The 27179-nt window shown below is 37.3% G+C and overlaps 1 protein-coding gene across 2 annotated transcripts; it reads left to right on the top strand.

Annotated features, from left to right (window-relative positions):
• Positions 1-9249: 9249 nt before the first annotated feature.
• Positions 9250-26899, top strand: LOX (lysyl oxidase; the record flags this gene model as incomplete). 2 transcript variants are annotated; one of them, XM_081304362.1, is made up of 7 exons in its annotated part: positions 9250-10314; positions 10643-10751; positions 12031-12168; positions 13411-13567; positions 17127-17222; positions 17565-17680; positions 23391-26899. In XM_081304362.1, the coding sequence occupies exons 1-7, from the start codon at positions 9681-9683 to the stop codon at positions 23395-23397; spliced, it is 1257 nt and encodes a 418-aa protein (XP_081160488.1). In that variant the 5' UTR covers positions 9250-9680. The 2 variants fall into 2 exon arrangements, with proteins under 2 accessions (XP_081160488.1, XP_081160489.1); XM_081304363.1 differs by lacking the exon at positions 23391-26899 and having other exon boundaries at positions 17565-17684.
• Positions 26900-27179: the final 280 nt, after the last annotated feature.

Genomic DNA, 27179 nt, shown 5'->3' with positions numbered 1-27179 from the left:
ATGGAGGTATTTATCACCTTCTGAGCTAATTTCCCAAAGCCATTTGCCCATAGGCACTAGGTTAATAGTCTAATCATTTAATTGGCCCAGCCACTGTCTTCTTGACATGTAACTTTTAGTGAGTCACTCAGTTCATTTCCACCAACAGTTAAAAAATTAAGAAAATAATAAAAAAAACTACATATGCTGTTTCTACTTCATATGGGAAGAGTTTAATAATGCAGTTTATAACAATGCATACTGGAATTCAAGATCCAGTTCTGCCAATTTTTTTTTTTTGTGTGTGTGGTGGGAGTACTGTGGATTGAACACAGGACTTTGGGCATGATGAGTGCTCTACTACTTAGGTACATCTCAGTTCTTTTCATTTTATTTTGCAACAGGCTTTCTCCCTAAGTCACAAAGGCTGTCCTTGAACTTCTGATCCTCCTGCCTCAACATCCCAAGAAGCTGAGATTATAGATGGTACCACCACACCCAGATTTCCGCCAACTTTTAACTGAATATGTTGCTTAATCTTTCTAACCTTCAGTTCCTTGTCAAATAAAATGGAAGTATTAATAACCGCTTCACAGAGTTGTCATGAGGATAAAATGAGGTAATGCACTCAAGTACTTTGCAAAGTGCCAGGAGCATACTAAATGACAAGAAATAGAAATGTTTGCTATTAATGAGAGGACAGGATTGTCCAGAATGAGGGTGATTAAATTTCTTATTTTTTTAAAATTATTGCTCATTTTCTTATTATTTCCTTCCTTTACTAGAGATCCATTTAGAAAGTTTTGTTAAAGCCCTGTGCATTCGACTCAATATTCAGGCATCAAAGATTTCTTAGTTACAGATAATTTTAAGTTGCATGAAGTCATTTTTCAATTAATATTCATTTAATATTTTCATTTAATCAATGTGTTTAATACTTTACAATATGTCATTATGTAATAGTCCTTTGTATTAACTATTTGTAAAAGATTCTAGAAACCTTTGAGAATAAAGTACATGTCCTTGACAGACACGCCTATCTTGTTTCCACACATAACTTAGAATAGTGGTCCAAATGTCCAGTGCCTTTATGTGACTTATAGAAGACAGAGTTAACACAAATTTTATGACACAGAGCTTTAGTTCATCTTCTTCTCTGTACCTTCTGGACAAGATGATTATGATCTGTGAAATAATTTGAATGCAAGAGAATAGGTAGAAGCCAGAGAAATCCATGTTTACTATAGTTACAGTACTAACTATAATCAACAGGGCCTCCTTTAAATGACTCTCATAGGACTGGTTTGTGGCTTATGGGTAGAGCATATGTTTAGTATACACAAGATCCTGGTTCATTCCCCAGCATGAAAGGAAGAAGAAAAATAGGAAGGCAGGCAGATAGAGGGAGAGAAAGCAAGAAAAGAAAAAAAGATTCATATCTTTAAGAGCTATTGTTAAAAAAATCTTTCATTCTTTGTTCTAGGTGCAATGTAATCAAGAAGTAAGATAGAAAATGAGTGGCATAATAATCATAAGAGAAAGAATTATGATTTTCAAAGTTGATGTTAAGCATAATTAGAAACAAGTTCTGATATTCTGAGATCTATCATTTTATACGAGAAAATGGGGGAGATATTAAACTCCACTCAATTCCCATTACTTGGTAGTCATTTATCATCTTGTTCTTCCTAGGCCTGGAGACAAGCTAACACACATCAGATGACATTCAAGCAGAGGGATGACTCTCTACTGGCGAGATTGCAATCCATGCATGTGACTGGCAGGTGAAAGAGATGCCCAAGTTAAGCCTACTTGCTCTCTTAACATATCTCCTACTAGCTCAGAGGATCATGCCTTGCTTATGTTAAATTAAGTAACTTTTAGGGTACTGGGACAGTGAAGTTGAATGCATGAAGAGCCAAAGAGCACCAAACAAATTTGCTAAGATGTGGACTTGATATTTGTTTTAGTCAGCTTTGCATCACAAAAGACCTGACATGAGAAACTTAAAAGTTTATTTTGGCTCATGGTTTCAGTCGTTTGATTTTTGGTCAACTGATTCCATAGCTCTGGAACTGAGGTGAGGCAGAGCGTAATAATGGAAGGGTGTGGCAGAAGGAAGCATCTCAGGACATGGCAACCAGGAAGCAGAGAGAGAGCTCTGCTCACCAGGGATGAAAATTGTGTGACCTTTTTACCACAAGTTAATCTTGGAGTCAATCCTAGAGGACTGATACCTAACCATATTTGGCAGATGGATGTCACACACTTGCAAGAATTTGGAAAATTAAAATATTTGCATGTTACAGTTGATACATCTTCCAGATTTTTGATGGGCTCCCTCCCTTCATGCCGGAGAAAAAACTAAAGATATTATAGCTCATTGCTTACAAAATTTTGGCACTGTGGGCATTCCAAAACAGTTATAAACATATAATGCCCCTGGTTGTACTTCTACCTCTTTTAAACAATTTTGCTCATCATTTGGCATTACTCATATAACAGGAATCCCATACAATCCACAGGGACAAGGCATAGTTGAAAGAGCTCATCAAACTATTAAAATGTACTTATTAAAGCAAAAAGAGGGAATTAGGAAGGGGTATATATTCCCCAAAGATAAACTTAAAATAACCCTTTTTACTCTAAACTTTTAAAATTTGGATTCATCGGGGCTTAGTGCTGCAGAAAGGCATATGTGTCCAAAAAATGTACATAAGCCCAAGGTACTTTGGAAGGATATTCTAACAGGACAATGTAAAGGTCCTAACCCAGTGATTGTCTGGAGTCGGGGTTCTGTTTGTGTGTTTCCACAGGGAGAACAGCAGCCGATTTGGATTCCAGAGAGACTAACTAAAGCAATTTCTACAGACCAAAAAGAAGATGATTTGGCTCAAATCCATATCAGCTGATATCCAGAACTCCAGTTTGGCTATCCTTACATCTTCAACAGTGGTTCTCCCACACCTGGAGGCTAATGAAACCAGGATGCTTTTTTCAATATCTATTCTATTATTGCCCTTTCCCACACCATGAAGTTCTATTTTGTTTTTTGAGCTCATACAGACCTAGGTTAATGTTTTGCTGATCAATTCTATTTTTTGACTATGGAGTTTTTAAACATTGCAATGGAGATTTCACCTGTAAAAAGTTACAAGGCCTTTACTATTAGGTTATGTGTTGTATGTATTATATTATGTGTGCACACTTGTGTTTTGTGTTGTATGTTTGCATGTGCATATGTCCATATATCATATATGATGAGCACTCATGAAAAAATGGATTCAATTATTTTTTTTTCTTATTCACGTGATTTAAATGGTTTAATTTAAATTGGGTAAACAGCTGTTGAGGATTGTTTTTAAAAAGGAGGTTAACAGATCTGTTTGTTTACTTTCACCTTTCCTTTTCATTATATTTAATAATTCTGTTCAGGATAATGTAAATTGTTCAGAAAATTGCTTTCTTTTAGTGCCTGTTGGAATGTTACATAATTTTTTCTTTAGCCATTATTGCCAGAATTCCTATGTTCATCCCAGTGCCGGTGAAGACAAAGATAAAACCAAACTACTACAGCTTCTGCAATAGCTATCACTGAACTGCTTGCAGAACTTGCCTCGACTATGTATCACTTGTATGCATTGTGAACTATCTGTTGGTGCAGCGACTTGTCATCGGTGGTATAATTTTTCCAAAAGGAGCCGTCAATTGGCTTGGTGTATCCTCTTCCCTTCTGCTTGTGATGGTCGTTCAGCTAAAATTTCGGGGCCAACAAAGGTGAGGTAAAGAACCTCACCCCCCCACTGGTACAAAGGCCTATCCACAGGTGTGGCTGTATGCTGGACCAGTAGTCAATGACAGGTAAGATCCAATTGCAATGGTACCAACCTAAGACAGGAGGCTGAAGCCTTGAGGTCAGCTCATCCGATGATGGGTAAGAACCATATGTAGTATTGGACAACCTAAGACAGGCACAGTCCCGCAAGGTCCCTAAGCCACATGCTTGTTGTTTAATTAAACAGAGAGGGGGAGATGTTGAGAGCCACAGCCTAAGCGGCCCCAGTAAACTTCCAGCTGATTGGCTCCTCTGTGGTGACACTCATTGGGCTGTTTCCCCGCCCTTTCAGGCCACGGAGGTGCTCTTTGGGGGACACTTTTGGCTCTGCCCACACGACCCAGCCAATCAGCCTCAAGAGCAGGAAGGGGGGAAGGTTGAGAGGCTCACTGGAAGCCGGTTGTGGCAGTTGGGCTCTGAGGGAATACCTGAAGAGCTCCTGTGGTGCAGCATGTGCATTCTAAAAATAAAGTTCATTCCTGCTTGATAAGTGACTCGTGAATTGTGCCCAGCCAGACTGCAGCAGAAGGGTGTGGCAGAAGGAAGCATCTCAGGACATGGCAACCAGGAAACAGAGAGAGAGCTCTGCTCACCAGGGATGAAATATAAATTCTAAAGATGTACCCCTAGTGATCTACTTCCTCTGGCCATACCCTACCTGCCTACAGTTATCACCTGAGTAACCCACATCAGTGGATTAATCCACTAGTTAGGTTATAGCTCTCATAATCTAATCATTTCACCTCTGAGTATTCTTGCATTGTCCCACACATGAGCTTTTGGTGGACACCTCATATTTAAATCAAAACAGCAGTACACGTTCTCCTATTGATTAGTAACAGAAATTATTCTAGTATACCACATAGGATGAAGAAGAGCAGCCTTTTTATCATGGGACTTTCCATCAGCTCAAATAACTTGGTCTTCACTTATAGGTAGTTTTGCCAACTGGCTAGCCCCTTATTTTTATAGTCAATATAACCAAATTACCTTGATACAAAAAAAAATGCATTTCCAAGACCCATTCACCTGTTTAGTATCATGTCTTCTCATTTTTCCATTTTTCTAAAGTGACTAAAATTCTTTACTTAATTACATATGAATATTCATTAAAGACATCAGAATGAAATACTTTTTCATTCTTTGGAGTTAAATTCCATTTTTCTATTCTATGGGTGTTTCGGTAGGATTGGGTAATCCAAACTGTTATATTTAAAATTGATTATTTCTGAAATTCTTCAGAAATAATTCTATGCACTTTGTTTACAGATAATCTTTTCAGTTCAGGCTTGACATACATAGACAAATGTGTGCCAACTGTCTCCTTTTTATATTTGAGTGAATAACTGGAAGCAATGTGTGGCAGAAGGGGAAGAGAGGATGGAAGGATTACAAATATGCTAATGACTTTGAATATTGCTTCTCCTCCATTCTACTCAAGTGAAAAAAATTGCTGGTTCTTTATTCCTATTACTCTCCTAAGTACTTTTAAGAGTGTGCACAGTGTCCTTATAAATTCTCAATTGATTCTCATGTGTAAGATGCTTTACCTATCTCTTTCTCAATCATTTTCACCTTAAAAATCTCTAACTTTCCACTTCCTTTATTTTATTTAAATTACATGGTGGCACCAAAGCACACACAAGTCTTCACTGAGAAACAAGATTTGTATGAGTTTTCTGAGCCTCAAACAAAAGAGTTCTGCTTGAACCCTAGTCCTTTTGACTATGGCATTACTATTCTGGTTTTGGTAATTCAGAGGCTCTGCTTTACAGTTTGGGCTTTCTGCATAATTCTATTTTCCATATATATGAACTATCCCACAAACGTAAATTAATTTGCAAATTCTAGGAATACAACCTTCTGACAACTTTTATTTCTTGGTTAGTAGAGGTGTTGCAGTTTAAGCATGGATATTGATGAGCTAGAACCTCAAAAAAGGGAATCAGAATTATTCCATCTCTCATTTTCCGATACGCACTGCAAAATTGTCCACAAAATTAATATGCTATAGTGAATATAACCTTTATGTATATCTATATTGCACTAATTTTAAAAACTATAATAGAAGAAAAACCCATAAAATAGAGGGAAAGTAATAGGGGGAGAGAGGAGGGGAAGGAAAGGGAAAGCACTGGGGACTGAATTGGAGCAAATTGTACTTAATTTTTATATAATTATGTCAAAATGAACCCCAATTTTATGTATAACTATAGTATACCAACAAAAATAAATAATAACAATTTTTAAATTTTGAAAAAGAGCAAGTCCCATGGCCAAAAGTTGCATCAGCTGTGTATTTTACCAAAACTAACATGCTAAAGGTAACTTTTATGTTTCTACAAGTTAACATCATCACTAATATTACAGGTATTATTATTATTACTTATTTCAGTGTTGAGTGTGAAGAAACTATAGTTTCTCTAATTTTGTAAATAATAGTTTTGCCATTGAACAAAAAGCATGATGTGGCTAGATTATTTCCCTCAGGGCTTGCAGACACTTTCTGTTGTCCCCAATGTGGTGGCCACATGTTTGTTTTTCAGCTGGCTGAGTGGTAATCCAGAGAGAGTTTAGAGGAAATGAAAGAGAGAGAAAATGAACTAAGCTTTTCATTAGAGTATGTGACAATGAGTTATGTGTCATCTCCCCTGAGATATGTGTATATGTGTATCTGTTTTTAAAAGAAAATGAGTAGTGTTCACCACTACTGTTCTAATCAGTTACTTATATTCTGATAAAACTCTTTTAAGTCTGTTGAAGCTAATATGAAAAAAAAAGGTCAACCTCATTCAGTTATCAATTTTTAGTGTTTATGTGTGGAAATCATCACTAAGGTATACCACAATTAAGGGTAAATGTGTCCAAAGAAATGCTTGTAACCAAAATAAATGTATATAGAATTTTACTGCTGGACAATATGTAAAAAAATTAAAATTGTAGCATGAAGGCTTTAACTCACAAAAACAGTGTACCTGATGTTTTTAAAGTCCAACTAAAGGAATTATTTGATTAAATATTAAAAATCACAATCAAACATTGTAGTGACTGAGTTGAAAATAGTGTAAATACCTGGAATATTCATAAAAATCAGAGATTTTTAAACTAGTAAAAGTTCATTCGAAAAGATTTAAGTTAATCTTTGAATATTACAGATAACTAAGAAATAGAGAATCAGCCATACAAAATAGGAAACTTTTTTTATACCAAGGATTGAACCCAGGGGTGCTTAACCACTAAGCCACTTCCCCAGCCCTTTTTCTTTTTTTATTTTGAGACAGCTATCACTAAGTTGCTAAGGCTAGCTTTGAACTTGTGATCCTCCTGCCTCAGCCTCCAAAGCCACTGGGATTACAGGTATATGCCACTGTGCCTGTCTAGGAACTGCTTTTGCCTGCCACTCTAACGGTATGATTTACATAGCAGAGGTCTTCCCCTAGGAGTCTGTGGTCAAGTAATAGCAGCTTCAGGCTTTTTTTCTGGAGAATAAGCTGAGCCTTTTCAGCTGAGAGATAATTACACTCTATCCCTTCCTGCCTCTCCTATAATTTCATCTGTCTGTCTAAATTGTATACACCTGTTTCTTCTTTTTTTATGCCATCTTCCTTAGTGGGTTTGGAGAAAGTGAGTAATTTTAAGCACTGCCACAAGTCTCTAAAATGACAGCTAGGGATGTCACTGACTGTTATTTAGAAAGAATTCACTGTTGACATGAGATGATTTGTATTTGAATTTTTATCTTCATCATACAAGCAATAGATTTGCCAATCTATTGGCAAGCTTCCGTCTAATATCCCTTTGTGACCAAGGATGCTGTGTGGTCATGAGCAAAGCAAATCTAATTTGACTCAAAAAGAGCCAAACCATCATCCTGGACTCAGAATCATGTGATTTGATTAATTGAAAGAACCACAACCCCCTCAGTGTCAGTCAGAGTTCTTAGGTGGCAAACAACAGAAATTTACTCTATGTTAAGCCACAAAGTAATGCATTGGAAAAATTGAAAGAAAAGCTAAAGAATCAGGTCTTGGAATGTACCGCTCAGGGGGGATTTACATTCAAGTCCTAACATATACTTTCTTTCATAATGACAGGGGCAATAATTTTGACCATGTGTCTCTCTACTTAGATTTAAATTCTAGGAAGATGGTTTTATTAGCCAAACTAGGATTTCTAGACTCTTGCTTGAATTGGGGGAAATATCATGAATGCTCAGACAGTCCCACCATGCCACTGGGGAGGGGAAGTTTCCCAAAGAACAAACAGTTGTTTTTAACAGAAAGAAAAGGAAAATGGATGTGAAGAGGTCAAATCAGCAGATGTATACCATACTACCAAAATATGGTGATTTGTTATGGAAAGACAGAGACCAACAGAAACAGGTGAATATCCAAATATATGCAGACAGCCCAGAGATGAGATCAATAAAAATGTCATAAAAATCCGGTAGTAAGTAGTAGTATTAAATCAAACTACTTAGTAGCATTTTTTCTTTGAAATGACTCCAGCACTGCCCAACATTGAATGGTATGTGAATAACTAGTCTATGAAGCATCTCTTTCCAGTCAGCATAGTTTAATCTGCCCTCCCATTCTCCTTGTGGCCACTCCCACTCTCTTCTTTTTACCAACTCTGAACTCCAGGGTTGTTTCTTTTACAAACCATTTGTTAGGGTTGGAAAATAAATCAAACACCATGGTATACGTTATTGACTTTCAATATTTAACAGTGGTGATTTAAACTTCTTAAATCAAAAGTCTAATTAGATGTAGGAAAGACAAAGAAAAAAGTCAGATAAAAATGTTTATTTGAGAATGCCTTCTGTGTACTCTCCTAGACAGACTTGCTCTAGTTCCCTGGTCTGTGGTGGAAATGAAGGATGATTTTTCATTTCACTCAAGTACCAGGCCGGCATTTTCAAAACGAGGTTTATTCAGCGGTTCAGCATTAGCAAGCTTTGTTCTCTGTAAAATTTGACTTTTTGTTATTAAAATATTCACTGTAGGAAACAGATTTGTAACCCATTTCTCATATTACCTACCCTCAGAAAAACAAAATTTGATATCCTGGGGTTTATTTGCTGAGGGCTCTGCCCATAAATCGAGTGAGTGTACATTGGGAAATTTATCTGGTTAACTCCTTTATGGATGTGCATTAGTCACAACCGCCCCCCCTCCCCAACACACACTTTCGCCCCCAGCACCTCCCCACCTCCTGACTTCCCGCCTCTCCAGGGCTGGTGACCTAATAGCATTTTTCTCCATGCATATTTTGGCTTCGTCCCATGGCCTGGCTGCCTCCGTCTGTCTGAGTCTTTTGAAATTCCTGCATGTTCGCCCCAGATTAAGCCGAGCGTGTCTCAGGATGTGTGTTCCGTTTTGTTCTTTCCCCTTAACGCTCCCAGTGCAACGTGTCTGGGGGGGAGGAGGACAGGACAGGGAGAAGAGGGAGGGGCAGAGACGAAGAGCTGTCCGCCTTGCACGTTTCCAATCGCATTACGTGAACAAATAGCGGAGGGGCAGCAGGGCCAGAACGGCTTGTGTAACTTTGCAAACGTGCCAGAAAGTTTAAAATCTCTCCTCCTTCCTTCACTCCAGACACTGCCCGCTCGCCGGGACCGCCGCGCCGCTCCCCGTCGCTTTCCAGAAGGACTGGGAAAGGGGAAAGACGGTGCCACGTCCGAGGAGCTGCTCTGCCTGTCTAAAGGGTCTGCAGCCCACCGTTGGCACTGCTTTGTGGGTACTGAGATAACGGCACTCTGTTCGCCTCCCTGTTTAAAGATTTCTGCCTCCTTCGCGTGACTTGAGTCCCGTTTTAACTTTTTCTGAGAGCCAAGATCTCCTGTAGAGGAGACAATCCGGTGAAGATGCGCTTCGCCTGGACCATGCTCCTCCTGGGGCCGCTGCAGCTCTGCCCGCTCCTGCGCTGCGCCCCGCAGGCCCCTGGTCAGCAGCAACCACCGCGCGAGCCACCGGCGGCTCCGGGAGCCTGGCGCCAGAGGATCCAATGGGAGAACAACGGGCAGGTGTTCAGCTTGCTGAGTCTGGGCTCACAGTACCAGCCGCAGCGCCGCCGGGGCCCCAGCGCCGCCGCCGCCGCTGGAACAGACGGTGCCGCCGCACCGCAGCCGCGCACGCCGATCCTGCTGCTCCGGGACAATCGCACCGCCGCAGCACGGGCGCGACCTGCCAGCTCGTCAGGGGTCGCCACAGGTCGCCCCAGACCCGACGCCCGCCACTGGTTTCAAGCCGGCTACTCATCTTCTGGGACTCGCGACGCTGGCGCCTCGCGCGCAAGTAACCGGACGGAGCCAGAACAGCTCCCGGAGCTCAGTAACCTGCGGCCGCCCAGCCACGTGGACCGCATGGTGGGCGACGACCCATACAACCCCTACAAGTACTCTGACGACAACCCTTACTACAACTACTATGATACGTATGAGAGGCCCCGGCCTGGGAGCAGGTATCGACCCGGATACGGCACCGGTTATTTTCAGTACGGTAAGCACCCCCAATCCCCAGGGCAGCCAGAGTGCACCAGGTCCCCAACTATGTGGCTCCTCTACGTGGCTGTCTGGGCGCGGCGGGCCCCGGTCCCTGCTGATTCGACCCCTCCCCCCAAGCCTGCAGAGCCAGCTCTGGAATCTGGTCGCCTGGCTCCTTCTGCTTATTTTTCGCTTTGCTTTTCAGCCGGGGGCAGGGGCGGGGGGTGTAGCAAATTCTTTGACTTCCCCCAGCCCTACCCTGCAGTCCTGGTGGGCTAAGGATAAGGGATCTGAAGGGACCCGGACCCAGAGTAACGAGGTGCTTGTTGCCTGCTGTCATTTAGGTCTCCCGGACCTGGTGCCCGACCCTTACTACATCCAAGCATCCACATACGTGCAGAAGATGGCTATGTACAACCTGAGATGCGCTGCGGAAGAAAACTGTCTGGCCAGGTACCAGCTGGGATCTCGGTGGCCCGGCTCCCCCACCTTGGTGCCTGCTTCTCATTACTTCTGTTCAGGCAGACCAGACCTAGGAAATGGGACAAGGGCTAGGAATAGATAAAGCGATACGTGACCTTCTTGGCATGTTGACCTGCATGAAGAATTAAAAGTTTTAAAGTTTCTATAGATTTGTCACAAATTGTGGTGGACCTAATCCTTATCCTGGAGACTGGTAGTCTCATATTTTTTTTTCTAAGATTCTTAAACTTTAGAACTAATAACTTTTTATAAACCAACTGTACAGAAATGTAGAAAAACATATTGTAACAAGAAGGGCTTGTTACTATTCCCTTAGAATATTGGAGGTAAAATTGTCATTGTGGCACCAAACTTTGGTAAACCCAAAGTTTTCCCTTTTTGTTTCAGGTCTAACTGAGTTGTTTTGATATTACTTCAGCCAGAATAAGACCATGAGCAGCTTTGTTTTGCCTTTAGTCCTAAAATAAAATAGCTATTAGGATATTGGTTCTCTGAGTTTGCACCTAGGAACCAGCAGAGGGAGCAAAAGATGTTTTGATGGGTTCCATAAATATGTTAACATGTAAAATAAGGTCAGGGATAGTATTAGAACATACACTCACATGAAATATGTTAGTCGGAGCACAGTGCTGATCACTTGTACATTTCTTCCACATTGTACCTTTGCAATTGTCAGGGTAGGGAATAGAAGAAATTCAACCTCATTTTTATTCCTAAGTCTTATGTCACTCACACCATTGTCTTCCTCATGATATTACAGTAGTTTCCTTGTTTTGAAGATGTGAAGTTGCAAAATTATTTAACTAAGTTATGTGTGTTCTTTTAGAGTCATTTTCTCACTTTATTTCTTAGTTATCTGTTTAAAAGAAAATATTTTGTTAAATTCAAAGTTCCTAATAATTATAGATCATTTTTAATTTGGGATAATTTCCACCTCAGTTGTTCTTATGTTTAAACTTGATACAAAGTTGGTTTCTCACACATAGATTTTTAGTGCAAGTTTTATTATGTTGTCACTTTTAAATTCTGAATTTTCACTGTTGTCTTTCATTCACTCAGTCATGAAGTATTCATTGAGTTCTGAGTACCCCAGAACTGTTGGGAGCTTGGCATTCAGCAATAAACAAAATAAACTGAACACCCTAACCTCTTGGAACTGATGGTGAAAGGATATAATATATGATGGAGAAGTTTTGTCTTAAGTTAAAAGTCTGTGAATATAATAATGTTTCTTTTTTCAAAATCACAGTTCAGCCTACAGAGCAGATGTAAGAGATTATGATCACAGGGTGCTGCTAAGATTTCCCCAAAGAGTAAAAAACCAAGGAACATCTGATTTCTTACCAAGTCGTCCAAGATATTCCTGGGAATGGCACAGTTGTCACCAGTAAGTACATGGGCTTCCTGACTTCTGAGTTGCTCTTTCGTTTTTCAAATGATTATTGATGTGACAAATACAAGTCTTAAGTCTTATCCAAAAAGAGAAATTTGTTAAGATTTGTATTTAGAATTGTTTCTAAAATTTGACACAATCAAATAAGTCTGTTTTTAAGATCCTTCAACCAGTGAAACCATTATCTTTTGAACTAAAACTTCAAGCACAGCTTTATCAAGACTTGAGAAGGCATAGCAATTGACTTCAATAACATTTACTCCAATATAGTTAGGATTTCTAAAAATGTTGATTACAGTCCAGATCATCTACAAGTTAGCATTAAATAACATTTATTAAAACCACACATACTTATCAAAAGGATCAGAGACCATTCTCAAAGGAAGATGTAAATTACATACTCCATAAGCTGAAAGTGATTTTTTCCATCTTTCAAAAGAGCTGTATCAATCCCAGAGTGAATGCCCCTGATCCATACTAAATATAAGGATTTTCACATAAGGTAATGCCATCATCTGCCTTGGTGACTTACCCAGGTGTTCTTAACTGCCAGGAAATCCTGATGTTTGGCCTTAAACTTTCTGAAATTTGAGCCACTTCTTAGTGTCTTTTCCTTATGTGAAAATATGAATAGCTCAACATCTTCTAGCTAACAAAATGAGAAGAATAGATAGGAGCTTTCTAATTTTTCAGATAAAATAGAAATATTTCATTCCTAAGTAAAAGCTTATGCAGTTTAAATAACAGTGGTGGGTAAAACATGCCATTATTTCCCTATTGCATTTTAATAATGATTTTAAATATGTGAGAATTCTATTTTTAAAAATCTCCAAAAACCTTCCAGAGTCATGTGCTGCTTCTTTTTTGGAATGAGGCATCAGCATTGGCAGCCAACAGAAATATATTAGAGAAAAAAATGGCAAAAAAATGTCTATTTTTATTTAAGGACATATAATTGTCTCTTTATATTTAATATTCAAAGATAAAGCAGGGTGTAAATAAAAAGCTAAAAATACCCAAACTAAGTCTGCTATCCTAGTAGCAATGTTAAAAGCTAATAATTTTGATAGATGTCTGTCCAAGGAAAATGGAGGAATCTAGCATGAATCTCTCTTAAAGAAGATAAACTTGACCCCATTACGATGTGAATCCAAATTTGTGAGCCAACAAATTACTGTCCTCTTGGCTTTGTCCGTATGTAACTGACCACTGTCTCTTTGTTTTGTGGGACACTAGACATTACCACAGCATGGACGAATTCAGCCACTATGATCTGCTTGATGCCAACACACAGAGGAGAGTGGCTGAAGGTCACAAAGCAAGTTTCTGTCTTGAGGACACATCCTGTGACTATGGCTACCACAGACGCTTTGCATGTACAGCACACACACAGGTAAGCTGGCACCCTGAAATCAGAACCCACAGGTTTTAGAGACAAAAGTAGCATACTGTTTTCTTTCTTTCCACCTCCTTTTATAAATGACTTCATTCTGAGTTCATTTTGTCAAGATGAAAAATAATATGAGAAAAGGTAAGTGATGCATGTTACTTTTAAAGTGTTTCCAACTTTGCATGTGACCCCTTCTCATTGTCACAGGAGGTCAATATGTATCCACAATAATATGTTCCACAATGAGAAGCCGAAGTTTACTTTCTGCAAATGTCTGAATGGTTCATAGCATCTGCACACATTCTGTAGTCTTTAATTGATTATAAATGACTTTAAAAAAATATACCTCTGCTCCCTGAAAAGCCATTCTTTTTTTCCAACTTTTATGCTTAAAATAGAATAGTGATTGAGGCTAGCAAAAGGAGAGGAAATAAGTTTCTTAGAAAGCACTTTAAACACTCTCTCTTTTAATAATGCAAGTAAGAACAGAAGGACACATTTTTTCCTCCACACACATATATTTAATCCTACAGTATAATTGATGTCAGATGTTCTTTGGATGATTTTTTAAAAATAGTGCTGAACTAAGCAGTTTGTATGTCTTATAATTGGAAAATGTGTGTCAGTTAAAAGCCATGCCAGTATTTCCATATGAAACCCTAATTTGTAAAAGGACATTATAATTTTACTGCAGCCCAAATCTTGGCAAGGAGCATTAAATGCATAATCCAGGACACAAAAGGATCAGCAGCTGGCAACTTGGGAAGCAAATTTCAGGTCTGCGGCAGGAAGCTTTCTGGTGACCTAAATGTTACCATTACTTCTTTCTCTGAGTTTAGACCATCATAGCAATTGGAAGGAAAGAAGGTTAAATTAGACATATGTGTGTGGGTTGGGGGATAGTACTTATTCTTCAAGCAAAAGGAGATGTAACCTACCCACATACTCTGCATGTGTTTATATAGATTTCATTTCCATTCATTTATGAAGTCTCATAGCATCTGGTGTGCAGTGGACCTGGAGTTTATTCTCCCTTTTAGAAAAATAAACAGTTTGGACAGTTCACTCTCAGATGAAGTATTTGAATCTGGTATTGTAGGTATTTATAGCATTCCTAGTGCTTCCATTCCTTGGAGTGACCCACTTCATTTTATTTGGTAGCTTTCTTGTCAATCATCCTCTGTATATGTATTACTCAACAATTGTGCACCAGCTCTGGCATTATGAATGATTTATGTATTTGTTTTTTTTTTTCAGTAGATCAGTGTCTCTTGCCCATGAACTTCATTTAAAGGAAAAAACATTCTCACAAACCTCAAATGTTGGCTTAGATTAGTTTTATTATAAACCTTCTGAAATGTGTTCAAGCGTAAAACTATGTATAGCTTCTATATATTTATACTCTTACTAATTCATGTTCTTAGACTCCAAGTTTATATAGTAAATATATACAAAATTAAAAATAGTCACCTAATCTCTTTACCCTAATGTAGTAAAAAGTTGTGCTTTGCAAAAACCAAATAACTAATTTAGATAGCCAGGGCTAGGATTCATATTTAATCTGTTTTAAAATTTTGCCTTTGAATACATGAAATGCCTATATGCTTAATAGTCTCATTTCCAGTTTTATGTTTGCCAATTCAAAAAACCAGAGCTCATGCTTAAATTCTGCTAGCTAATCCTAGAGTGCCAATTCCAGCATTTATATTTGTTTATTCATTTATTATTTTTATTGATTTTTTTAAAAAAAATAAATGACAGCAGAATGCATGACAGATTTTGTTACATGTGTACAGCACAATTTTTCCTATCTCTGGTTGTATTATTTTTGAGATGTGATCTCACTATGTTGCTCAGGCTAGTCTGGAACTCCTGAGCTCAAGAGATCCTCCCACCTCAGCTTCCTGAGTAGCAGAGATTACAGGTCTACAGAGATTACATGTCTACCACACACCTGGCTAATTCCATTGTTTTCAAAGCAGTTTTGTTCATTTAAATGACTAATATTAAGGGCTGGGATTGTAGCTCAGTGGTAGAGCACTTACTTCACACGTGTGAGGAACTGGGTTCAATTCTCATTGAAAAAATTTAAATAATAAAGATATCGGGCCCATCTAAAACTAAGAAAAATAAATAAAAACAAATAAAGGAGAATTATTAAAATTTGTCTTCAATAGCTATCTAATCCAATGAATCCTTTATAATGTCATGAATGTAGTAGTAGTAGTAATAACAACAATAGCAGCAGCTAACACACGTATGATGTACCAGAATCAGAATTATGTGCATTATCACACCAAAAAAAATAATTCTTCATTATGTATTTACTACTCCACATAGATGACATTTACTACTCAACATAGATGAAATATGGACCAAGGTAGGACTCCGGACAATAACTGTGGAATGTGGTTTTCCCTGCTGCAGTTCAGGTACTTTTGAGTTTGACCTGTCTGTGCTATCACGAGCTATATGACAGCACAGTTCTCACCACACTCTTCCCAAATCTAGCTACAGCCAAACCAGTTAGTGAAGCACACTAAGGTGATTTTGCTATCTGTTTGATTACTAAAGTTATTTTAAGCATCAAAGCAATTTTGCGTGCTGAAATCAAGTGGCAGTATTGAGTTAATATGATTGTAGCACATTAAAATAAAAATACAAGAATTAAAATTTCTTGTGAAGAGCTAATAGAAATAATATATTCCCCGGATTCCAATTTTTGTTTCTTTTTATCCTGGGCCATCCAAGACACTTATTTATTTTTGACCTGAATATCTCAGCAAGTGGAATGTGTGGCATTTGCTAGTTTAGGTGTATGTCCATTCATTCAACAAAATATTTTAGTGATTATGTGAAATAGGGTATAGTATGGTAGTTAATGTCAGGCACTCTGGATCCTGTTTACTTAAACAAGCTCAATCATTTACGAGTTATAATTTAGAGAAAATACTAGCACCTTCTTCATATAGTTATGAGAATTTAATTTACATATGCAGCATGTTTAAAATAGTTTCTGGCACATAATAATAATAAATGTTAGCTAATCAAAGATGCAACATAGACTCTACCCTTAGGGAACTTACAACCTCTAATTAGATATATTCTTACGTAGTATGATCGTAATCCAGAGAAATGGATAACATTGCAAAAACTATCCATTACAAAAATATCAAGGGTACTCTGAATATAAGAAGGTCATTTCTAAGAGGGGAAAATGGGAGAGGGTTTCATTAATAAGACATTTGAGTTAATTGCCAAGTGACCTTTATTCCTGCTCTGGTAATATTCCAGAATTTTGGTGGAGGACTATTTTATCACTTAAGATTGTATTTATCACTGGTAAGTAGTGACAATTTTAAGAAGGAAGGTATATTTCTACTTATTTTAGTACTGTGTCTTTCAACCAGAGGTGCTATGAAGCTGGGTAATATATACTATAGTTTTATATCAAGCACTTTATAAATACTAACTGAAAATTTAATTTACAAACAACAGCGTATACTTTAGCGCAATCTGACCATTCACCATCATTTTAGGTGTTCTGTTTTGTTTGTTTTAGGGGTTGAGTCCTGGCTGTTATGATACCTATGCTGCAGACATTGACTGCCAGTGGATTGACATTACAGATGTACAACCTGGAAACTACATTCTAAAGGTAGAGGCCTTGGCAAATTTGTAATTTTTAATTGAAATTAATAGGCACCATTCTGTAGAATCAGATGATGATAAATCATGTTTTTGGAGACAGACAATTTCTAAGTAATATAGACATATGAAAATATTCTTATTTTAAAGAACATCATAGGAAGTTATACTGTTTTCCTTCCATAATGTCTGTAGAGTTTAACCACTTGCTTATCTTAAACTCCCTTCCCAGCTTGTGTTAGCTAAATCACTTGCTAATGATTCCCACATAGTAGCTCTACAGAAATAGAAGGGAAAATGAGTACATAATGATGATGAAATCTTTAGCACAGACCCTGTTTGTGTTGCCTAGGTCAGTGTCAACCCCAGCTACCTGGTGCCTGAATCAGACTATACCAACAATGTTGTGCGCTGTGACATTCGCTACACAGGACATCATGCTTATGCCTCAGGCTGTACAATTTCACCGTAAGTCCTGTTTGCCTAATTAAGTAATTTTCTTTACGAAAAAGTTTTATTTTTATTTTTTTTGGCCAGGTATTATACAACAACATGTGCCTGTTTCAACTACTATAGCTTTCACTGTAAAGAAACCAAAGATCAAAATTGTTACATAGAAACAGTGCTATCACATAATTTGAACTGATTGTGTGTGTGTGTGTGTGTGTGTGTGTGCGTGTGTGTGTGTGCATAGAAAAGTGAGGACATACTATGGTTTTAGTCAACCTAAAGCTCAGTTTTCAAAATAAGACATATACATAGAACAAAGTGTTTACCCAGAAAACTTGTGTGGTTCAGTATGTTAAAGTATTCAAAATGCAGTGCAGGTGAGATCATAGGAGCTCAATTGAGTTTCCTGGCCCTTCATACTCAGTGAAGGTGCTTTGAAGAAAGTCCTAGAGTTCTTCAAAGTACATTTTGAAAATCACTGTCTTTGGGTACAAGACAGTGATGAAGAGACCAGATGAACAGATGAAGAGACCAGATCTGTGGAAACCCAGATTTCATAGGTTTATTTTTAGAACCACAGGTATTAAAGGGATATACACAAAAGGAGAGGAAATTCTTGGTCCTGAAACCCTTTTCTGAATGAAGGCGTAGAAGGAATCCTATCTATAAATGTTAAGTAGGAGATATTTTGATGAAAATAATGACATAGTTGGACAGGATTGCCTGCTTGCCAGTCTGTCCTGTCCCGAGCTATTATACTGCCTGTTCCACTGTTGCTGGGTAATAGATCATAACTGTATATGCACCTTTACCTTATACTTCCAATAATTGGAAGACCCATAGGGTGGTACTGAACATGCACCTGCTTTGCTTTGATGGAGTGGTACTGGTATCTTTGAGTCATGCAGAAATGGATAGCATGATTTCATATGGAAGCTGGGACAGGGGTTTGCTGCACGTGAACCTGTAGTTTGGGGGCTTTTCCAGGCCCATGTAAGTCTGGTTGTGCCAATTTTGCCCTACACCTGGGCTCCTGGCCAGGAGGAAAGTGGAGCCTAAACTAGCCCTTGGTCTATCCACAGAGCAATGCAATATTATTTGGGGTTGCATACACCCTGGAAGAGCCACTTTATTCACATAAAGGAGTAAGCATGAGCTTTGCAAGTATCACCACATCATTAGAGATAGATGAGGCCCATGACAGCAAAGGAGTGGTACTGAAAAAAAATCAAATATATTCTTCTGAACATGCTGGTTCTATGGCCTATTGTGTGTGCAGTTTGTTATAGAATAACCAAAATTCCCATAGATTCAGTGTAATTTAACCCCAAATGATTTAAGGTGAAATTGGTGGATTAGTTAATTCCTTTTAATTTTTATCATTCCTTAAGTTATTTACTCATTCTCCATTTACTTACTTACTTGTTCTTTCACTATTGTACTGTGTGTGTTTGTTAAGGTCCCAAAGTAGATATTAGAGAGTAATGCAGAGATAAATAAATATAACTCCAAGCCCCTATACTGTTTCCCTGTAGACATATTACAGAGATTCCAGTATATTACTTATGAATCTCTTTGTTAATGTTTGTCTTTTGCCCCAGTCCATGAAGACCAGGTTCTAACTGCCTGTCTTGCACTGTATACCTACCTGTTGCCTGGGACAGGCCTGTCACCTTGCAGCCTCCCACTCAATACATAATTAACAAACAAATCAAATAACCCTATCTCTCAAGGACTTTAGTATTAAATAGAGTGAGTGAGAGAAATACACACAAAAATGTAATAGAGCCAGGTGCGGTGGTGCACGCCTGTAATCCCAGCAGCTTGGGAGGCTGAGGCAGGAGGATCATGAGTTCAAAGCCAGACTCAGCAATAGCAAGGCACTAAGCAACTCAGTGAGACCCTGTCTCTAAATACCAGGAAAAAAAAAAAAAAAAAGGAATGGGGATGTGGCTTAGTGGTTGAGTGCCTCCCTCTGCCTTCAATCCCCAGTACACACACACCTCCCCCGCCAGCCAAAAATGTAATAGAGAGACAAAACAAAAAGTCCCATGAAGGTAAATTAACATGCACTGAGACTGGAAGGACTTATACTACAATAAGTTTGGTGACTCATTATATTACGGGCCTTCCAGTAAGTGTAGGTCCCAAGAGGTGACTCTTGCTACATAGGATGTGTCTTTACTTTAAATCAGTAGAATCCATTTAGTATTTTCAGATATCTGAAACAAATGGAAACTGTTATACTGCTCCAGCAATATTGTGACTCTATAAGAGGGATTCCTCCTGTGGCCACCTGCTTAGTTATTTTTAATTCACCAATGATCTCTGACTACAACTAAAATGCAAGAGAAGGTAGTTGAGGTAGAATTTTAATAAGTAATATTGATCAGAGGAAAATATGAAGACTTGAAATAACCCATGGTTAGTGACTCATAGTAAAATATAAGTTCATACTTACTGTATGAGTGGGAAATCAGGAAAATATAGCCTTTTTGACTTGAGAAAAATCTGTCCCCTTCAGGAGAATGATGTTGCCTCTTCTATATTTTGACTTTCATCTCAGGCCTCCTTTGCTAGAGATCAGAGTTCAGAGGAAGGGGAGATTTCTTTGGGCTGAGATTCAGTAGTGGCTTTAGGTCTGTATTCAAATTGGGCCTTGAAGCCTGAAGACTGCACTCAGGGGAGATAAGGAAAAATAAAATACTTGGGAATCAAACTAACAAAAGAGGTGAAAGATTTATACAATGAAAACTACAGAACCCTAAAGAGAGAAGTAGAAGAAGATCTCAGAAGATGGAAAAATATACCCTGTTCATGGATAGGCAGAACTAACATCATCAAAATGGCGATATTACCAAAAGTTCTCTATAGGTTTAATGCAATGCCAATCAAAATCCCAATGGCATTTCTTGTAGAAATAGATAAAGCAATCATGAAATTCATATGGAAAAACAAAAGACCCAGAATAGCAAAAGCAATTCTAAGCAGGAAGTGTGAATCAGGTGGTATAGCGATACCAGATTTCAAACTATACTACAGAGCAATAGTAACAAAAACAGCATGGTACTGGTACCAAAACAGGCAGGTGGACAAATGGTACAGAATAGAGGACACAGAGACTAATCCACAAAGTTACAACTATCTTATATTTGATAAAGGGGCTAAAAGCATGCAATGGAGGAAGGATAGCATCTTCAACAAATGGTGTTGGGAAAACTGGAAATCCATATGCAACAAAATGAAACTGAATCCCCTCCTCTCGCCATGCACAAAAGTTAACTCAAAATGGATCAAAGAGCTTGATATCAAATCAGAGACTCTGCGTCTGATAGAAGAAAAAGTTGGCTCCGATCTACATATTGTGGGGTTGGGCTCCAAATTCCTTAATAGGACACCCATAGCACAAGAATTAATAACTAGAATCAACAAATGGGACTTACTTAAACTGAAAAGTTTTCTCTCAGCAAGAGAAACAATAAGAGAGGTAAATAGGGAGCCTACATCATGGGAACAAATTTTTACTGCTCACACTTCAGATAGAGCCCTGATATCCAGAGTACACAAAGAACTCAAAAAATTAAACAATAAGATAACAAATAACCCAATCAACAAATGGGCCAAGAACCTGAACAGACACTTCTCAGAGGAGGTCATACAATCAATCAACAAGTACATGAAAAAATGCTCACCATCTCTAGCAGTCAGAGAAATGCAAATCAAAACCATCCTAAGATACCATCTCACTCCAGTAAGATTGGCAGCCATTCTGAAGTCAAACAACAACAAGTGTTGGTGAGGATGTGGGGAAAAGGGTACTCTTGTACATTGCTGGTGGGACTGCAAATTGGTGCAGCCAATTTGGAAAGCAGTATGGAGATTCCTGGGAAAGCTGGGAATGGAACCACCATTTGACCTAGCTATTCCCCTTCTCGGATTATTCCCTGAAGACCTTAAAAGAGCATACTACAGGGATACTGCCACATCGATGTTCATAGCAGCACAATTCACAATAGCTAGACTGTGGAACCAACGTAGATGCCCTTCAATAGATGAATGGATAAAAAAGTGGCATTTATACACAATGGAGTATTACTCAGCACTAAAAAATGACAAAATCATGGAATTTGCAGGGAAATGGATGGCACTAGAGCAGATTATGCTAAGTGAAGCTAGCCAATCCCTAAAAAACAAATGCCAAATGTCTTCTTTGATATAATGAGAGCAACTAAGAACAGAGCAGGGAGGAAGAGCAGGAGGAAATGATTAACATTAAACAAAGACATGAGGTGGGAGGGAAAGGGAGAGAAAAGGGAAATTGCATGGAAGTGGAAGGAGACCCTCATTGTTATACAAAATTACATATAAGACGTTGTGAGGGGAATGGGAAAATAAACAAGGAGAGAAATGAATTTGAGTAGATGGGGTAGAGAGAGAAGATGGGAGGGGAGAGGAGGGGGGATAGTAGGGGATAGGAAAGGTAGCAGAATACAACAGTTACTAATAGGGCATTATGTAAAAATGTGGATGTGTAACCGATGTGATTCTGCAATCTGTATATGGGGTAAAAATGGGAGCTCATAACCCACTTGAATTTAATGTATGAAATATGATATGTCAAGAGCTATGTAATGTTGTGAACAACCAATTAAAAAAAAAGAAAGAGCATTTGGGAGGAGGCCCTGTTACGGGCAGCTACATGGCGAGAGGATGATGAAGGGCATATTTACAAAAAGCAAGTCTTCTAGTTTGGTTGAGCATAAGTGTCATGGAGTTAAGAGTTGGGTAAAAAGGATAAAAACATCACTTGGGACGAGATCAAAGGGAACACTGAGAGCAAGAAGTTTGAACTTTATTTTCTGGAGGCCATGGGGGAATTTTTGAACTTTTTGAGCAAAAGGGAGAATTTGCCTAAAGCCATGTGGTCAGCCTGGTGGCTTTGTGTGTGGGATTCCCATGCTGGCATTATTGTACTATTTTTTAAAATTTAATTACATATCACTGTCAGTTCACTGGTTGTTATTTATGCCAAGCACATTCTTGAGGGCATTCTGTTTGACGTAAAAAGCAGCCAGTAAGTATGTGCCACAAAAGTGCCACCCCCCACCTCATTTTCTCATTAAAAACAAAATGTATGGACCTGGTGACTCCAGACAACTTTTGGTTCTAATATACTAATGATTAAGTTCTTTTCTCACAAGACTTACTGTTTGGAAATTGATAGTTTATGGTTTGGGTTTAAGTGCATTTTTACCTCTTTAAATGGTGATGTATGATAACCATTTGAATAAAAGAATAGCTGATCGACTGTACTTAGCCAGTCTCTGCCTGTTAATGCATCATTCAACATCCAAAGCCATGTGGATAAGGATGAATGCAATATGGTGAGAGACTGCTTCTTGGTGGAGTGCCACTCTCGTTCCATGGAACAAATTCGCCTGGTTAGGGTATGAGTCTCATGAGTTCTGCTTCACTTTTGATTGTTTCAGGGTTTATATCTTTGATGTTAGATGTCCAGACTGTAGGCTCTCTGCTCTTGACATAAATGCTTTTATCAAATAATTGTTAAAATAATGTATTAATGGTAATTTCACAAAATAATTTTTGCTCATGTGGAGGGACATGGCTACATAGATTTTTTTAAAGTTGACTTTAAATGTATCTATTGTACTCATTCATGATATTGTACCCAGTTCATAACTTCTCCTATTTTGTTTTCTTAATCTAGGTATTAGAAAGCAAGCTCAACTCCCAATGGATAAATCAGTGCCTGGTGTTCTGAAGTGGGAAAAAATAGATTAGCTTCAGTAGGGTCTACATATTTTGAAAAAAAAGAGAACAGAAAACAAAAAAGGAATTTTTGTTTGGACTATTTTACAACAAAGCAAATAACTGGATTTTGAACATTTAAGTCGGAATTATTTAGAAAGTTTTAAAATACTTCTTCACAGTACTTGTGAATTAACACAATGTTTCAGTTCCATAGTTGCACAATTGGCTCTTTCAAAGAAATACAAATGTCTTATGTTCCTTTTGAAATTCTGATACAGAAGGGAAAATAATATTTTGAAGAATGAGCCAAAATTGCTTTGAACTGATTATCCTCTAAAGTGCTGGAACTTGAGTGAAACATAATGGTAATACGCTTGTAGGTGTTTTAGTGTAGATTAATTTAGAAATGATGATCCTACTGTTTAAACAGATATGGACACATTTGGTGCTGAGGAAGGAACAAACACATTACTATTGGTGTCAAGAAATATTATATAGCAGAGGAATGGCAATATATGTATCCAGATAGTTACATCCCTATATAAAAATTATGTTTACAGTTTTTAAATTAGTAGGTAACTTTCTTTCTGTCAAGGGCACAAGTTCATTCTGATTTGAGTCAACTTTTGTTTTGGAATGAATTAGGTAATTGAGCTGCCCGATTCCTGTCTGTTATTTGTTGATGCTCCCCTCCACTCTTACTTTTTCTATAGGCAGAGACATTTTAAGTGGCATTCTTAAAATTACCATTCTGAGGACTGATCTACATAGCACATCTGTGTAACTCGTAAGTCATTCTGATGATAGCTAGGATACATCCAGACATGATATACATTTAAGCATATTGAAGTGTAAGCCAAATTACAATTTCCTTGCTGATATGAAAATCATACAAAAAGTCTCAAAAACCACACTGTCTCTCAAATATTAAAAAAAAAAAGAATGATGAAAAACATGTTAGGATTTTCAACTTTTCTGTATATCTTAAATTTTTAGCTATTAAAAAGAGTAATGCTAAGTATCTTTAAATTATCCAGAACAGATGATATAGTATGTGTGCACTATGGGAAAATCATGCTAGGTTATTCAGAATTGGTCATACATGTTTTTGTGTGTCTTAAATATAGTCCAGATTAACAAGGCGCATAGCATTATATGATAAGGGAAAAGAAAGTACTTTCTGCAAAACCAAGGAATGCTCCATAATGAGACAGCTGTGATTTTTATTTTAAACTGTGAAACTGTGTGCAACAACAGAATTTGGAAAATCTGTCTTTTTCTTAAATTCAAAAAGTGCAGGAAGAAATCAAGTTAGACTTTTAAGTTAATGGTGCTTTAGCAGAAATTTTTCCTATATTAACTAGTGTTAAAATCTCAAGTAAGATATTTCCAGTACTAGAATATGTTAGGTAGAGTTTTAAAAGTGAATTGGCATCCTGTCATATATGTCATAGAGTTGTAAAGTCAACACCAATTACGAATAATCATTCTGCGCTCACTGGGTATACAGCATGGTAAAAGGGATGAGAGGTGGACAGTCATCAAGGGACAGATACAGTGGTATGCATTGTCCTTGTTTGTCAGAGCACACAAAGCAAATACAGACAGAATTTTCATTGAGGTAGTATTTGAGCTATGAGATAGGTTCTGTGATGTACCTCTTTTTTCCTTAAATTGCTTTTTAGTCTTAAGATGGTAGAATGATCCTTTCCAACTGTAATCTTTTCTAATAGAGATATTTTAATATACTTGCTTTATTAAATAACAAAAAACTACTGTCAGTGTTAATACTGAGCCAGACTGGCATCTATAGATTTAACATCTATTGTTTCATTAAGATTATTACCCCTGTATTATAAATTAGCCAATATCATGACCTTTGGATGTATAAGAGAAATCACATTTACAATTATTTCAGTGAGACCCTTTATCTGTCTCTCCATCCATTGCCTTTTGAGGACTTAATAAGCTAGATACTCACAAGTAAGACATTGATACATAAAATAATACTGTCCCTAACCTCAATAAATATGAAAAATGTCATTATCCATTAGGTTCACTTTATTTCATTTTTTAACAACCTACAGTACATGTCTATAACATTTCAATTTTAGGCACTATTATTTTTCATGACCATGTTTTAAAAAATAAGTTAACAGTTAATGAGTACAGGAATGTATATATTTCTAATAATTAAAATATGTTTTGAATTCCTGAAATGTTCACCTTTTAAATATGGCATGTACTCTTTGGTTGATTCTGCAAAAAAATGTATTTCAATTAAGAAGCTAAAGATTCTTGCTTATTCCTTATGTGAACATTTCTCCCCTTTCCATCATCCCTCAACACTTACATATAAATGATAAGTTTTGATTTAACACACAATATTTTTTAACCTCATGGGGTCTTGTCTCTGAATAACCATCAGTACTCACAGATAATGACTAGCTGGTAACAATTATCAATCTATTATTAAACTCTAAATTTTTTACAGAAAGGAAGTAGAAATGATATAAAGAATGTTGAGTACTGAGAAGAGACTAGATTTTACAAAAATAAAGCCTGTGAAAAATGGAAAATAATTTAGTGAGTCTACTATCTGACGTATATTATTAAGTGCTCTCATAATTATTCAGACCACATCTGTCTTAAAGATGTCTTGGCCTTTGAGGTGAAGAGTCAGTCTCCCAACAGTGCCATAACATATATGAATATTCAACTTGCCTATTTCCAGAAAATCTTTATATTTTTATACTATAATTTTATTTACAATTTCTATCTAATTATTCACTAGGCATTATTTGTAATAACATTTATTTTGCTCTTTGGAATCTCATAGGACAATCACATTTATAAATATTCCCAATATTTGATATTAGCAGTTCACTAAAATTTTCCTGGAACTTGAGAATTAATGTTTAAGAGACAACATGAAAATATTTATTTCCTGGTCAGGATATGTTTCCTTTTAAAAATAACTTTTTTGATACTAACAAGAATATTGATAAAAGTACCCTTTTCTATATCTTTTATTTTTAAAATTAATATTCACAATCAAATACATGCAACCCGCAACTTAGATTTCATTCCCAGCCACCCAAAGTACTGGGTCATTTTTGAAAACAGCATTTCATTTATCCTTCAAGCTAAAATGGTGCTGACTTATTTCAACTTGAATGTAAAATGCTTTAAGTCTTAGCTCACGGGTTATAAACAATTAATATAAAACTGTTTGCTGGGAACTAAGTGAGTGTCATTTGGTATTATAATGTTAATAAAATTTTAATTTCTCCCAAATTTTTCAGGAATTCTATCTGCAAAACTTTTGTACCTTTTTGAAGAGCTTTTATTTTAAATGCCCAGACACTGGCTTTATATTCTTCTTTGCATTCTCATATTCTTTTATTATATGCCTATACTATGATTGCAATATTATATAAAATGCCTTGAATAAATGATTTCAAGTGTCAATAGTGGTCATTTGTTGTTATTTTTTAAACAAACAAACCTTGATTTGGGGTGGAGATTTGTTGTTACATATAAATTTAAAAATCTGAATTTCATTTTTAGTTAGAATGTTAAAAGCTATATATGTGGTTGGTGGTCTTGCTTAGCTGCTTTTTGAATTAATAAATTATTTAGTAAGATTATTTGCCTTGAAGCTGATCTAGGATGAACAAAAATCTAGCTGATGTCTTAAAATAGATTCTATCATACATGAATCATACATACTATGCATGAATGT

The sequence above is a fragment of the Spermophilus citellus genome (assembly GCF_964194105.1).
Source record: "Spermophilus citellus genome assembly, chromosome: 1".
NCBI classification, from domain to species: domain Eukaryota; kingdom Metazoa; phylum Chordata; class Mammalia; order Rodentia; family Sciuridae; genus Spermophilus; species Spermophilus citellus.
The sequence above is the reverse complement of the archived record's forward strand: the minus strand, read 5'-3'. Positions and strand labels throughout refer to the sequence as shown.